Source organism: Oncorhynchus gorbuscha, linkage group LG21 (assembly GCF_021184085.1).
Source record: "Oncorhynchus gorbuscha isolate QuinsamMale2020 ecotype Even-year linkage group LG21, OgorEven_v1.0, whole genome shotgun sequence".
NCBI lineage: Eukaryota > Metazoa > Chordata > Actinopteri > Salmoniformes > Salmonidae > Oncorhynchus > Oncorhynchus gorbuscha.
In genome coordinates, this window is record NC_060193.1 from 42,629,063 (window position 1) to 42,644,474 (window position 15,412).

A 15,412-nucleotide genomic window follows, 5' to 3' on the forward strand; every position below is an offset into this window, starting at 1 on the left:
TTGCCATGCGGTAGCAGAGAGGACAGTCTATGATTTGGGTGACTGGAGCCTTGGACAATTTTTTGGGGGCCTTTCTCTGAGACCGCCTAGTATATAGGTCCTGGATTGCATGAAGCTTGGCCCCCAGTGATGTACAGTGCCATACGCACTACCCTCTGTAGTGCCTTACAGTCAGGTGCTGAGCAGTTGCCATACCAGGCAGTGCTGCAACTGGTCAGGATTCTCTGGATGGTGCAGCTGTAGAACCTTTTGAGGGTCTGGGGACCCATGACAATTTTTTTTCAGTCTCCTGAGGGGGGAAAGGTTTTGTTGTGCCCTCTTCATGACTGTCTTGGTGATGTGGACACCAAAGGATCTTGAAGCTCTCAACCTGCTCCACTTCAGTCCCGTCGATGTCAATGAGGGGCCTGTTTGGCCCTCCTTTTCCTATAGTCTACGATCAGCTCCTTTGTCTTGCTCACATTGAGCAAGAGGTTGTTGTCCTGACTCATTCATTTAAAGAAAAACCGTCCAGTTCGAGGTGAGTAATCGCTGTTCTGATGTCCAGATGCTTTTTTTCGGTCATAAGAGTCGGTAGCTGCAACATTATGTACAAAATGAGTTACAAACCATGCAAAAAGAAGAAGAAAATAGCACAGTTGATTAGGAGCCTGTAGAACGACAGCCCTCCCAGCGTCACGCTCCTTCAAAACATGAGACATCTGTGGCATTGTGCTGTGTGACAAAACTGCACATTTTAGAGTGGCCTTTCATTTTCCCCCAGTTCAAGGTGCCCCTGTGTAATGATCATGCTGTTTAATCAGCTTCTTGATATGCCACACCTGTCAGGTGGATGGGATTATCTTGGCAATGGAGATATGATCACTAACAGGGATATAAACACATTTGTGCCCAGAATTTGAGAGTAATAAGCTTTTCGTGCGTACGGAAACATTTCTGGGGTCTTTTTGTTTCAGCTCATGCAACATGTAAAGTGTTGGTCCCATGTTTAATTTATGTTTTTGTTCAGCGTCCATTTTTGTTCAGCGTTTTTGTTCAGTGTCCTTGTGTTATGATCGATCATGATGTCCTTATGTGCCTGAGTGGAGTTTATCTGGTCATAGTTTTTTCCCAATGGTGAGTATGTTTTTCACTTCAGTTTGCTCCTCAATTCATGTACCTTGATTGGAAAGCAAGATAGCGGCAGACAGCAGTAGTTCCTTCGCTAGGCTCTGTGGTGAGGAAATCCGCCCGGCCCCAGTCATTACACTGTTTTTAATGGTACAATTTGACAGCTGTGTGTGGATGTGCTATAGCGGTGTCGAGCAGGTAGAGGACAGGATTGGAACTTGGTTGTTTTAACAGTGTGATTGAGCCCCACCAGAGCCCCAGTTGGATGATTAGACCTGCATCGATCGCTGTACTGCACTGAGCACACACTGGTGTCTGCACACTCCCGTCGACACACACACACATACTCCTGTCGGCGAGAGGGTCCTTATCACTGCGTCCCACGAGCACCCTGGGCAGGAGGATTCTATTGATCTGACGAGACAAGATCACTCTGGGCACACACACACACACACGACTGCATGCAGCCAAATGGGAATGGTTATTTCATTTGTGGCTGTCCCCTAGTTTAGCCATTTTGAAGAGCAAGTTTTATTTCCGATATTATTTTTCTGTTACAGATTGCAAACTTAATTTGCTGTCCATTTAGGATACATACTCCTCAATGGATTATCATTAAACTAAACATTGTGACAAAGACAGAGAAGACTAAACAATCTACTGCCCTCCTCTTCTGGGCCATGATCTCCCATGCACGTCTGCGCCTAGGGTCAGAGGTCGAAGACGTTTATCTGTGTGGGGCGGGACCTCTGAGAATTCTACTTAAAAGTGTGTGTTTAGGATTTGCCTCTTAAAGTGGGAGCATTGAAGAGAGACATTTAACTGATCTGTAGTTAACCTCTATCTTGGTGATCAGAGTTTTTCCTGGTCAAGTCAGGTGAGGAAAAACTTGGCCCTAATTATGTGTACTCAGCCTCTTCACATAACCAAAGCATTGGTACTTTTCATGACTGGGCTGGTATTTGGTAAGTCTGGCAATTGCCAGGGACCTCTTGATACGATGTTATCATGATCCTCACTTGCCGATTTTGATACTGTGCCTTCAGAAAGAATTCATACCCCTGGACTTAATTCACATGTTGTGTTACAGCCTGAATTCAGAATTAAACTTTTTTTTTTTTTTACTCACCCATCTACACGTTATACCCCATAACGACAATGTGAAAACATGTTTTTTTGCCAATTTATTAAAAATGAAATGCAGAAATAACCCTGTTTTCATAAGTATTCACACCGCTGAGTCAATACTTTGTAGAAGCGCCTTTGCCGACGATCTCAGCTGTTTGTCTTTATGGATAAGTCTCTTAAGAGCTTTGCCTGGATTGTACAATATTTACCCATTACTCTTTTTAATGTTCATCAAACTCTGTCAAGTCGATTGTTGATCTTTGCAAGACAGCCATTTTCAAGTCTTACCATAGATTTTCAAGCCAATATGAGTCCAACTGTAACTCGGCCACTCATGAACATTCAAGGTTAATTAGGTTAATGCCCTGCTGAAATTAGAAGTAATCTCCCAGTATTCCGTTTCTTTTTATCCCCCCCCCCCAAAAAAAAAAACAGCCCTTGCCGATGACAACCAAACCCATAACATGATGCAGCCACCACATGCTTGAAGATATGAGGAGTGGTACTCAGTGATGTGTTGTGTTGAATTTGCCACAAACAACCCTTTTTCCCCAGTATGACTTAAGTGCCTTGTTACAAACAGGATGCTTGGTTTGGAATATTTGTATTCTGAACAGGCTCTCTTCTTTTCAGTCTGCCATTGAAGTTACTCCATTATGTCAACCTAAATGATGTTGATCCGTCCTCCGTTTTCTCCTCTCACAACCATTAAACTCTTAACTGTTTTAAAATCACCATTGGCCTCATTGTACCGGTCTTTTATATGCGCCGCAGCAGAACCAAGAAATGAAGAGCGACACCATTGCTGTCTTTTTGCCATTTTATGTCGATCTGCAAATGGTATTATGAAAAGTCAGTTTAGGAAAACATCAGTATTCAATGCACCATCCGACAAGTTGTTCTTTCTGTTTTCACGGACCCACACAATCACATTTTATAGCTGAAGCAATAATGTATAGAATAAAATAATGAGCAAATTTCAATACAAAGACTTTATAATTGTAATTCTTAGACAATATAACCATACCGGCAATGGTATTATGAAAAGTCAGGACAGGAACACGTCATTCTTAAATGCACCATCTGACAAGTTGTTTTTATAGAGGAGCATGAAGAAAAGTAAAAAGCATATCCTCTCTCACATCTCCATGTATTTGTGTGCTTAATTTAACATGATGGACTTCGACACAGGAGTAATCAGCCACACATACATTTCTCTTTGTGTTTCACGGACTGAGGAGAACGGGAGCTACGGGTAGTACCAGGGTGTTAGTAGGTGACGTAAGCGCCCAGATGAAATAAAATAAAAACCGAATATGTTAATATCATCCAGCTATTATAGCTAGCACCTTAACATCAACAGGCAGTGCTAGTAGTGCAACAAATGAAAATATAAATCAAAAGTATGACTCTTAGCGATCTGATTCCCCCTTCTGTCTGAACTTGGAACATTCTTGTTCGCGAGCTTGGGCCTCTGAACCTTAACCTGGATGTTCCGTTCTGTGTTGTGTACTATTCTAAGGCACTGCATCGCCATGCTAGAGGCGTCACTACAGACCCTGGTTTGATTCCAGGCTGTATCGCAACCGGCCGTGATTGGGAGTCCCATAGGGGGTGCGCACAATTGGCCCAGTGATGTCCGGGTTAGCGTTTGGCCGGGGTAGGCTGTTATTGTAATAAGAATTTGTTCTTCACTGACTTGCCTGGTTAAATGAAATACTAATAGAAAATATCCAGCTGTGTGTATCTGTGCTCTTACTTACGTGTGTGTGTGTGTGTGTGTGTGTGTGTGTGTGTGTGTGTGTGTGTGTGTGTGTGTGTGTGTGTGTGTGTGTGTGTGTGTGTGTGTGAGAGACCCGTAAAGTGTTAATTCATATGTGTTTTAGTTTGTGTTTAAATTATATTGAGATATCATGCAGGTAGGTCCACCAGTAAGAGAGACTGGGCCAATATTGGTTGTACAGCCCATCCATTAAGGTTTTACTAGGATACTGCTTCTATATACAGAACCCTTTTTAAATCTACCCTAAGTGTACAAATGGAAATCTGGGTTTGGGGTGTACCTAGAGTTGTTGCCTGGTCTCAGCATCTAGATGTCATGAGACACTTTGAGACATTCTGAAGTATTTAAAAAATATATATAATGTTTAGTTAATTTAAGCATCAGTCATGGAACCTAGAGTAATTGAGAGGGAGAGAGAAAGACACACACACACAGACACACAGACACATGTACAGAGTAACAGACAAAGGCTGTGACAGTAAGACAAATGGGACACAGATCCAAGTGACATAGAGAGGATTAAACACAGAGCTTTACCACAGACAGACAATACATCATCCCATAACAGCAGCAGTGTTGGGTTAAACATTCGGGACACTATTCTAAGGTGTCTGTTTCTATGTACATCCTTGGAAAAATGGGCTTCCAGATGGTAGACCTATTATAGGAGCATGGCACTGTAGGGGTTTGGAAAGTGGTCGTTGAGGTGGATGTATTTCTGGATTCCTTTATTTTTGTGTGTGTGTGTGTTTACTTGAGTAGAGAGCACCTCCTGGTAGGTCTGGTCTGAGGTTGTCTGCCCTCTGTCAGGCAGCCAGTATGGTTGAGTGTGACTTGCTTTCCTGACGTGGTCAGCAGCCCGGGTGGGTCAACACTAGAGCAAGGAGCGGTTGTCCTGGTCAGACATCCTCTGTAGAGGACAGCCGCTACCACCGGGACGGAGCTTCCATCATGGCCCAAACATAGCAAGGCCTAAGGAGCTGTAACACTTCTCCCATGAACTGTTTTCGAACCAACCCTCTTTAGGTTACAGTTGTATAAAAAGCTCAGCTGCCCCTACAAGCTCTTAGATGTGATTTCACATGATGGTAACCTATTCCCTATGTAGGGCACTACATATGACCAGGGGCCCACCCTGTGCCCTGTATAGTAGTGTACTATATAGGGAATAGGGTGCCATTTGGGAGTTTGCCTGTACAGTCTCGGGCCTATTTGAGGTCTGGCTCTGATGCCGCTTTTAAAAATAGAGTCAAAATGTTATTCCTCCCCTGTAGGTCAGTGTACCTCTCTGGTACCCCAAGCCGTTTCATGTGGTGTAATTGTCTTGATTGCGTAAGGGGATGTGGGCTAGATTGCAAGGCATGGGTGGGATGTACTTTCCATTTAAGGAGGGATGGGGGCTCTCCCTCCCTCCCGCCCTCTGTCCCTCCAGTACTTATTTCATCCTCTCTAGGACTCTTTGAAAACTCACGCTACGATTTCAAACAGTCACCAGGTATCTGGACGATTTGAAATCTTGGGCAGATTTACAGGGGATTTGTGTTGTTGGAGCTTTAATTGGGAAAACAGTGCCTAACTTAATACCAGGCGTAGATTGGTTTACACAAACACAATCCGAGTACTACTGCATGAGGCTCACATATGCATTGATGGGAAACATTCACCTCCTCTCTGTCTGTCTTTTCCAGACACCCCTCTACTGGTGAGGAGCAGCAGTGACTCTGCCCTGGCTCCGCCACTGGAGATTGTGGCGCCTCCCCCTGATGACCTCAATGCCAGACCAGCCGAAACGGTGAGAAAGACTTTGTCTTAAAGTACAACCTGTGCTCAGCTGAGGTAAATACAGCAACCCTAGAAAATGTAACACAAAGACAAACAAAACAAAAAAGTCCATGAGTCCGTTTGTGTCCAGAGATGTGGTTGGAGTCTAGTGGCCACAAATTCAAATCTGTACCTCAAAGACAGTTCCACTGATTTGAAGAAAAAAAAGGGAACTGGTTGGGGTCTGATTTAGACCTGGGAAACCAGGTGGGTGCAATTAATTATCAGGTACAACCGAAACCAGCAGTAATTTGGACCTCCTGCAGGGCCTATAATTTAATTTAGGAATGAATTTCTACCGTTTTTGTTTTAATATCTAGTAATGCACAAAGAAATCTGACTCCTGCCGTTATAGGTATCCCACCTCGCACAGCAATACTGCCTGTGAGTGAAGTGCTGAAAGTTGGTTTTTGAAGCAATGCGCACAGGCATAAAAGCTGGTCTAATTTACCCTAAAGTGAGACTTTGTCCTCGCGTTTCTTGGCAATTTACTTTTGTTTTGTTCACATGGTTGTTTTTCAATGTTTTGATTTTGCTTCCACTGCTCGCAAAAAGAGACGTGGTCAGCCTCTACTAGTGAGATTCTCACAGGCACAAGTGATGACTTGAGTGGCCCTCTTACCAAAGTAATCTTAAAGGGTCAGCTGAACATTTTTTTCCTCTGTGATATTTTGGTTACAAGAATATGAAATTAAATTGAGCAATATACCACATTTTGAACTATTAATTCACTTCTTGTTTTATAAATATTGGTAAGCATTCTCATCTTTTTTTAAAATATGTAATTATGCCAAAAACAGTATTTTGGCTGGTAAAAAATCTGAGTGGCTGGTAGATTTCTTTATCTTCCTTCCACAGTGGATTTAAACACACCTGGTCTAGAGGTTAGTTTATTTATTCTCTCTGTTTGAGACTTGACTATGTTTCCACCACCTGACAACTGACGTCCTGTAACCCAGACAAATCACAATGTTGCCCTGTCCCTGCGTTGGAGGACATGCAGTTGTACTCTTACCCCTATCTTTACCTCACACCTGTCCCCTCTTCAGAAAGCAGCCTCCTACAGTCACTCCTTATAAGAGGCTCTGCCGAGCGCGTACACACACACACACACACACACACACACACACACACACACACACACACACACACACACACACACACACACACACACACACACACACACACACACACACTTGTTCCCTCAGCCTCCCAAACAGTCCGTGACCGGGGCATGGAAGTATGATCTGTCTGGCTTGAAACGTCTGTGTCTCTCCATTGTCTTTACCCGTCACCCTCTCTTCCCCTGTTTGGGAACGCTCCCTGTATCACCTATTGTATTCACATCCTCTCCTCCTAGTCTGCAGGCTATTGCTACCTGTAACTCCTCCATGCCCCCCCGCCCTTCTCCCTCCCTCCCTCCTTTTTGGCTCTCCTTCTCTAGCACACCCTCTCCCTCCTCATTGCGCCCTCTAGCTCATTCTGCCCATCCTTTTCTCCCTCCCGACCTCCTTTCCTCCGAACAGCCCTGTGGTCTCAGTAATTTCCTCTCTCTGAGGTTGTTCTTAATCCTCAAGGCTAGCAGCACCTGCGGCCCTCTGTGAGACCTCACCAGCAAGTCCCCCCCCCCCCCCCCCCACCACCACCACAGGGTTATTTTTGTCTTTGGTCTCACAGCACACTCATAAAATATGTCTCTGTGTGATCATGGGACGTGGCTTGTGTGATTTTATTTAATTTTGCCCATTTTCCTCTGAGACAGTGCTTCCCAATGGTTTTTTCCCCCACACATTTTACATTGGTGTAAATGAAGGTACATGTGTAACTGGCCTCTGCCCTGTAAAACCTATATGTTGCGTACCAATAGTAATAACAGCATTGGACTGGTGGAGGCATGGGCTTTCTTATACCGGTCATTTCCTTTCAAATCAGTGAAGGGATGTGAACAAGAGAACACTTTGGGATGAAGATGAGATAATTGGGACACAATCATGGATAGAGAGAGAAAGGGATGCCGCCCCCTCTCAAAATCAAATCACATGTTATTTGTCTGTCCTTCTCCTGGCTCCTGCATGATGGGATGGGGTTTTTGCATAATATTTGAGTCACTCTCTCTTTCTGATGGATGGGAGAGAGGGACTGCCCTCCCCCTCCCCCAAATACAGACCCAGAGGCAGGAGTTTGAAAGGGTTCAGCATTTCAAGAACTCTCTCCTTTTGAAAATAGGGAACCGTTAAGGAAGCCCTCCACTGTCTTTTCTCTTCAGCGGTGGTTTTGGAGAGACAGGTTGAGTGGGGCCAGAGTGTTTTGGCTCATGTGTGCAGGGTTGGGTAGGTTACTTTCTAAATGTAATCAGTTACAGTTACTAGTTACCCATCCCAAATTGTAATCGGTACTGTAACTTTTGGATGACCCAATCTCAGTTACGGGATATTACTATTTTCAGTTACTTGTAGATTACTTCTCCCCTTAAGAGGCATTAGAAGAAGACAAAATTGAATATTACCAATTAAACCAGATCTATTGCAAGGTAAATCAATGTTTAGAGTTAGATAGCTGGCCATAAATTGATGTTGCATTTTACATTATGGGTTGGTTATGTTGGCTTCTTCTAACCCATTGCTTTTAACTATAGATAATAATATGATTGAACTATATATTTACATTAAAAACCAAAGTCTATCAGAATTCCAGTCATTGCAATTAATTTAATACCCCTTGATCTTCAATAACCCCAAAATGACTTACATTGCCTTGTCAAGGGGTGTGAATGCTTTCTCATTTCCCACTTGCTTTGTTACAGCCTGAATTTAAAATGGATTAAATTGACATTTTGTGTCACTGGTCTACACACAAGATCTCATCATGTAAAAGTGGAATTATGTTTTAGACGTGGAAATGTTTACTAATTAATAAAAAATAAGTATCCAACCCCTTTTGTTATGACAAGCCTAAATAAATGCAGAAGTAAAGATTTGCTTAACAAGTCACGTAGTGAGTTGTATGGACCCACTGTGTGCAATAATAGTGTTTTAACATGATTTTAGATTTGACTACCCCATCTCTGTACCCCACACATACAATTATCTGAAAGGTCCCTCAGTCGAGCAGTGAATTTCAAACACAGATTCAACCACAAAGACCAGGGGGGGTTTTCCAATGCCTCACAAAGAGGGGCACCAACCTATTGGTAGATGGGTCAAATAAAGTAGACATTCGATATCCTTTTGAGCATGGTGAAGTTATTAATTACACTATGGATGGTGTATCAATACACCAAAAGATACAGGTGACCTTCATAACTCAGTTGATGGAGAGGAAGGAAACCACTCAGGGATTTCACCATTATGCATGCCAATGGTGACTTTTTTAGTTTAATGGCTGTGATCGGTTGGTATTGTGGAGTAAATCCTAAATGAGTGAAAAGATGGAAGCCTGTACAAAATACAAATATTCCACAACATGTATCCTGTTTGCAATATGGCAGTAAAGTAAAATGTGGCGAATAAATGAATGGCTGCATCATGTTATTGGGTATGCTTGTCGTCAGCGAGGACTAGGGAGTTTCTTTTACAAAAAAAAATCTAGGGAATAGAGCTAAGCACAGGCACAATCGTAGAGGAAAAACGGGTTCAGTCTACTTTCCAACAGAGACTGGGAGACAAAATCACCTTTCACCAGGACAACCTGAAACACAATGCCAAATGTACCCTTGCTTACCAATAATACATTAAATGTTCCTAAGTGGCCAAGTTACAGTTTTGACTTAAATTGGCATGAAATTCTATGGCAAGGCCTAAATGGTTGTCTAGCAATGATCAACAACCAACTTGATAGTTTATAAGGGAGGAACTCCCTCTGACATGTATTCCATCAGCTGGGATCCGCACCATGCAGCTGTTGCAATAGCACATTTTTCACTGGCTGTCCACTGGTTGCAAAAACAGCGATTGATAGGCAGCTTAAACTTTTAAATTCAACCATGATTGGGTTAAAGTACACAAACATTTGAACAGCCATCCACAGCAATCAAGATCTGTAAAGCGCAAATAGCTAATAGAGGGCAGCAGTGTGATTCACACCAATGTGGTACAGTATGTAGATAGGCTACACCACGGCTGTCGTCCTTACCAGTTGGAATAGCTTGTATCTGGTGGCAACCCTACCTCCCTTACTGTCATGCTCCTAAACCAGATTGAGGCTGCAGTCCAAATGGCACCATATTTCCTATGGTGCACATCTTCTGGCCAGAGCCCTATGGGGGACCTTGTCAAAAGTAGTGCGCTATGTAGGGAATAGGGTGCCATTTGGGACGGACTCTTTTTTTCCCCCAAGGATCGATGCACTACCATCTCCTCCAAACTCATCTACTGCATCCTTGGCTTCCCTCCTTTTCTTCCAGCTCTCTCTCTTTCCCTCTCTCCTTCCTTCCCTCCCACCCGTCTTCTCCTTCACTCTCTTTCCTTGGGAAGATCTCTATTGCATACTCCTCACATCATCTCTCCTCATCTCCTTCTCAAAACTCATTGGATGTGAAATCCAGAGGTCACTCCCTCCCTTCCTTCCTCCCTTCCTTCCTCCCTTCCTTCCTCCCTTCCTTCCTCCCTTCCTCCCTTCCTTCCTCCCTTCCTTCCTCCCTTCCTTCCTCCCTTCCTTCCTCCCTTCCTTCCTCCCTTCCTTCCTCCCTTCCTTCCTCCCTTCCTTCCTCCCTTCCTTCCTCCCTTCCTTCCTCCTTCCTTCCTTCCTTCCTCCCTTCCTTCCTCCCTTCCTTCCTCCCTTCCTTCCTCCCTTCCTTCCTCCCTTCCTTCCTCCCTTCCTCCTTCCTTCCTTCCTTCCTTCCTTCCTTCCTCCCTTCCTCCTCCCTCCCTCCCTCCCTCCCTCCCTCCCTCCCTTCCTCCCTCCCTCCCTCCCTCCCTCCCTCCCTCCCTCCCTCCCTCCCTCCCCCCCTCCCTCCCTCCCTTCCTCCCTTCCTTCCTTCCTTCCTTCCTTCCTCCCTCCCTCCCTCCCTCCCTCCCTCCCTCCCTCCCTCCCTTCCCTCCCTCCCTCCCTCCCTCCCTTCCTCCCTCCCTCCCTCCCTCCCTCCCTCCCTTCCTCCCTCCCTCCCTCCCTCCCTTCCTCCCTCCCTCCCTCCCTTCCTTCCTTCCTTCCTTCCTTTCTTTCTTTCTGAAGAGGGGATGGTGAAAGTAAGATTGTGTAATTAAGGTCAGTGCAGCGATAAACATCCCAGTTCGTCCCATAATACAGTAGATGTTTCTGGGACGATGCACAGATTGCGGTATTATAGTGTGCGGAGTGTGCGATTTTTATGAATTGTTCAGCAGTCTAATGACTTGGGGGTAGAAGCTGTTTAGGATCCTTTTGGTCCTAGACTTGGCACTCCGGCACCACTTGCCGTGTGGTAGCAGAGAAAACAGTCTATAACATAGGTGACTGGAGTCTCTGATACCACCGAGTATATAGGTTCTGGATGGAAGGAACCTTGGCTCCAGTGATGTACTGGGCCGTTCGCACTTCCCTCTGTAGCGCCTTACGGTTAGATGGCGAACAGTTGCCATACCAGGCGGTGATGCAACCGGTCAGGGTGCTCTCAGTGGTGCAGCTGTTAGAACCCCCCCCCCAGTTATTATAAAGGTTGAAGAACCTTTGTTGCAGCCATTTCAGCTGTGAATCATTTGGAATAAGACACTACCAACTTTACTCTTAGGGCAACATATATCCATTGTTTTTGTCAAAATTGCTCAATCTTATTCAATTTGATTGGGAATCATTAATGGACAGCAATATTCAAATCATGTCTCTGATTTTTAAGCAGATTTAAGTCAGGACTGAGTCTAGACCACTCAGGAACACTCAGCACCTCTTGGAAGGTCATTCTGGTGTGTCTTTTGCATATAAAAAATGTGTATAATTGTAAATAAAAAAATACACTTTTTTTATCTGTTCTTTGATCCTTTCGTATTTATTTTTGATCTTAACAAACTCCCCAGTCCCTGCCGGTGACAATTATACACATAACATGATGCCACCACCACAATACTTGAAAACACAAAGGGATCAACAACATTGCATTAATTCCAGTTTACTGGCCTGTATGACAAAGTCAGACAGACCCAGACAGACAAATAGTGACAAAGTTTTAAAAAGTAAAAAAATCCACTCCAAATAATCCATTCTGTTTGCAACAAGGCTGTTATGTAAATCTTCACGACAACAAAGGAAATAAATTAGCTTTTTGACCTAAATTAATAACTACAAGGTTGGGTCAAATCCAATACAACACAACAGTGGGGGGAGTTCAATTCTGGGGGGTGGAGACTATTCTGATATTTCAGTTTTTAGGTTCTCTCTTAATTTGGAACATTTTCTACAACTTTCTTTCACTTTGAAAATGTGGAGTAAGTTGTATAGATCTATAGGAAAACAATGTCATTGAATCCCTTTTCAGATGACATTTTAAAGCAGCAGAATGTGAAAAATGTTCCAGGGGGTGTAGACTTTCTATAAGCACTGTATTGGGACGTAGGCCATATATCACCTCCAAACACTAAAGCTGACATGTTTTACCCTGCATGTAAAGAAGGGGAGCAAAGAACGTGAATGTAGTGAAAGATTTAAATGGCGTCAGTTTTGGTTTGGTTTTACTGCTCATACCTTGTAATGTTGAGTGAGAACTGTACAGAGGAGGTCACGTCAGTTTTTGTGTGTGTGTGTGTGTGTGTGTGTGTGTCGTGACCCCTTCCCTAGAGGGGTAATGCTTCAGCTGTGAGTAAGGGGCAAGTCTTTGATGGATATGACAGGGGTCAGGGGTCACAGGAAAGTACACCCAGCCCCACACACACCATTTCTCACCACATCTGACGTGTAGCAGATCACAGTAGCGTTCCCAGAGAGAACACACTCACACCTCATTTCTCATGCGCATGACAACAACCACACAAACACACACACACCTCATTTGTCATGTACGTTGGCATGTATTTGACCACAGAATACTTAATGCCTCATGAGGAAAAAAAAGTCACACGAAAATAAAAAAACACAGCAGCATACTGTTATATTTTTAACTTTTATTAAATTCAAGCCTCAGTGCGTTTTCATTAGAATGTATTTGATACTAATCATGGGAGATAATTAATAACGCAGTTGGATATTTTGGTCAATGGTTCTGAATTTGAGTACCGCAAGCAACAAGAAGTTACTTACATCCTTCCCGTTAATTGGGCAACTTTTGCTAATGTTTTGTTGTCTGAGTGAGGGCAATGCTGTAGTTGAAGAAACCTCGATGTGTTTCGAAAGATGAGACCTTGAGAATTATAATAAATTCCGCATACAAGCAAGCCAAACAGTCCAAATGTGCATTTCACATTGCCGTTTCAGAAAACTCATGTGTCAACGTTTATGATCACAATGTTTGATGTACAGTTACAAGATGACATGCCGTCATACCCTGGTTTGATCTGAACAGAATGAACCAGTGTTAGTCTATTGTTGTGAAAATTCACTCACCTGAATGCACTAAAATAACGATCTGTTTCTCTGAATTGCCTTGTGAAACACTGTAAGATGGTAGTTTTTAAAAAACTTAGCTTGTTGGCAATAGAACAAGCTTTCAAATGATGCCCACCTGACCCAGATAGTGATTATAAAATGGTCTGTTTTTGGATTGTGTAAACAACAAAAGTAATTGTGTTATATGCGAGGATGCTGGATTTCTGTTCCAAACAAAACAACTACAAATGTACTTGCTCTAGTTCCTCAACGGCACAGCGAGGAGAGCTAAAAATAAATAAGCAATATGTATTGTTGACTGTTCTTTGAGTCATAAAACTGCATTGAAATAACTTAGGAACTGTGTACACTTTGGAGGTGTGTGTGTGTGTGGCCACTTGGAGACACCAGTTAGTCTTCTCTCTCAAACCCTTCAGAATGTGTTGTCTTATGTTGTACCTACCCCAAATCTTACAACAATATTCTTTATGATGTTACTGAATGTATCCAGAGTATTTTCACATTTTGTTATCAAAAGTACACAATGTAAAATGCACAAAACCAACAGTGTAATGTTTGGTTTCAGGCTTGTCCGGTGAACTGTTGTGTCCTCGACTTTGGTCTAATCATTTTCCCATATTCTCCAACACGTCCCCTTTCAATTGCTACCATGCTTATGCACATTTCTTCTGTAAGAACCATTTTAATGTACCCCTTTTACATATAGACCAATTCCCACGAGTGTAAAGGGTTAAACCCAATCTTAGCCTGTCGTCCTCTCTCTCCCCCTCCTCTCTCACTCGCCCTGTCCCCTTCTTTCTCTGTTTCTCTGTCCATTTCCCCCTGGGCCGTGGAATATAGCAGAGCTCTTAATGGATGAGATAGAGGAATAGAGGGGCGATGCACAATAACAATGGAGACATGGTAACATGTGGCCCATTGTGGATAACCGCTTAGCGGCCTAATAACTGGGTCACCATTTGTCTATCTGTGCACGGAGCATCATGTGCGTCGTTGTGGTGTGTGTGTGTGTGTGTGTGTGTGTGTGTGAGTGTGTGTGTGTGTGTGTGTGTTTAAGGGGAGGAGAAGCGGGGGTTGGACCGAGGGTCCTGGCTGGCCAAGGGTGTAGGGATCGGGGGAGGGGTGAGGTAAGTGGGAGGCCTCCCTGTATGTGTCATTACGAGGGGGTTGAGACAATGGAGGAGGGGGGTGACACAATGAAAGTGACAAGGCAGAAGGACGTAATTGGGACCCTCCTTTTGTATTGGCCTTTTTCCCCCATTCAATTTATTTTTCTTCCGTCAACAGTCTGATTGCCCTGTTTTTTTTATTTATTCTTTTCCTCTTTCCTTTACATTTCACCCCGAGGCTGTTGTTGTGGCGCTAGCATGCGTGACTTAAAAATAGCCTCTCTCTCCTGAGAGATACGGTAGGAGAGCAAATCAGAAAGAAGAACCGATAGTTGACGGAGGAGAGAGGGACACTCACGGAGGAGGTTGGAACCCAGGTCCTTCTGGCCGTTGTCTTGTCTTAAAGGTCCTTGACTAGGTGGTTGACATCAACTGAACATCTTGTTTGATTCGTTACTTGATTGTTCTCCCTGTTAGTGGACTAATGGAGAGCGAGTGACTGAGATACCAACAGTAGACTTGGCTAACTGTGTGTGTGTGTGTGTGTGTGTGTGTGTGTGTGTGTGTGGTGTGTGTGTGTGTGTGTGTGTGTGTCCACATTTGTGTGTATACACAGGATGCCAGCCATGCACTGACCAACAGAAGAGAACCCAAAGACCGATTGAGGCTTGACATCCCCACTACAGCCAAGATGAGCCGGGTCACACTCAGGTAGGTGTGTGTGTGTGTGTGTGTACACACACCTACATATTCAAATGTGTGCGTGGGTTGATATGTTTACAGGGTTTGTTTGTTTCATAAGCATGTTTATGTGTTTGCATATCTGCAACTACTTGTCTCTCGCTCTCTCTGGGCTTGACTGGGCTGGACTGACAATATTGAGAGGGATTACAAATACCTCCGTTCTTTGTTCTCCTCCCGTGACTAGATTAAACTGCTTTGTGTGTGCACG

General features: G+C 43.8%; 1 protein-coding gene across 3 annotated transcripts in view; it reads left to right on the plus strand.

Annotated features, from left to right (window-relative positions):
* The window catches only part of LOC124007709 (partitioning defective 3 homolog B-like), a 171,153-nt gene that overhangs the window by 43,314 nt on the left and 112,427 nt on the right, over nucleotides 1-15,412 (plus strand). Inside the window, exons 4-5 of one of the 3 annotated variants that reach the window (XM_046318418.1) lie at nucleotides 5,710-5,813; nucleotides 15,077-15,171. In XM_046318418.1, coding sequence (XP_046174374.1) covers nucleotides 5,710-5,813; nucleotides 15,077-15,171 — 199 coding nt within the window. Of the gene's footprint in view, nucleotides 1-5,709; nucleotides 5,814-14,619; nucleotides 14,879-15,076; nucleotides 15,172-15,412 lie in introns of those variants that run through there. The other 2 variants (XM_046318419.1, XM_046318421.1) reach the window with 2 other exon arrangements.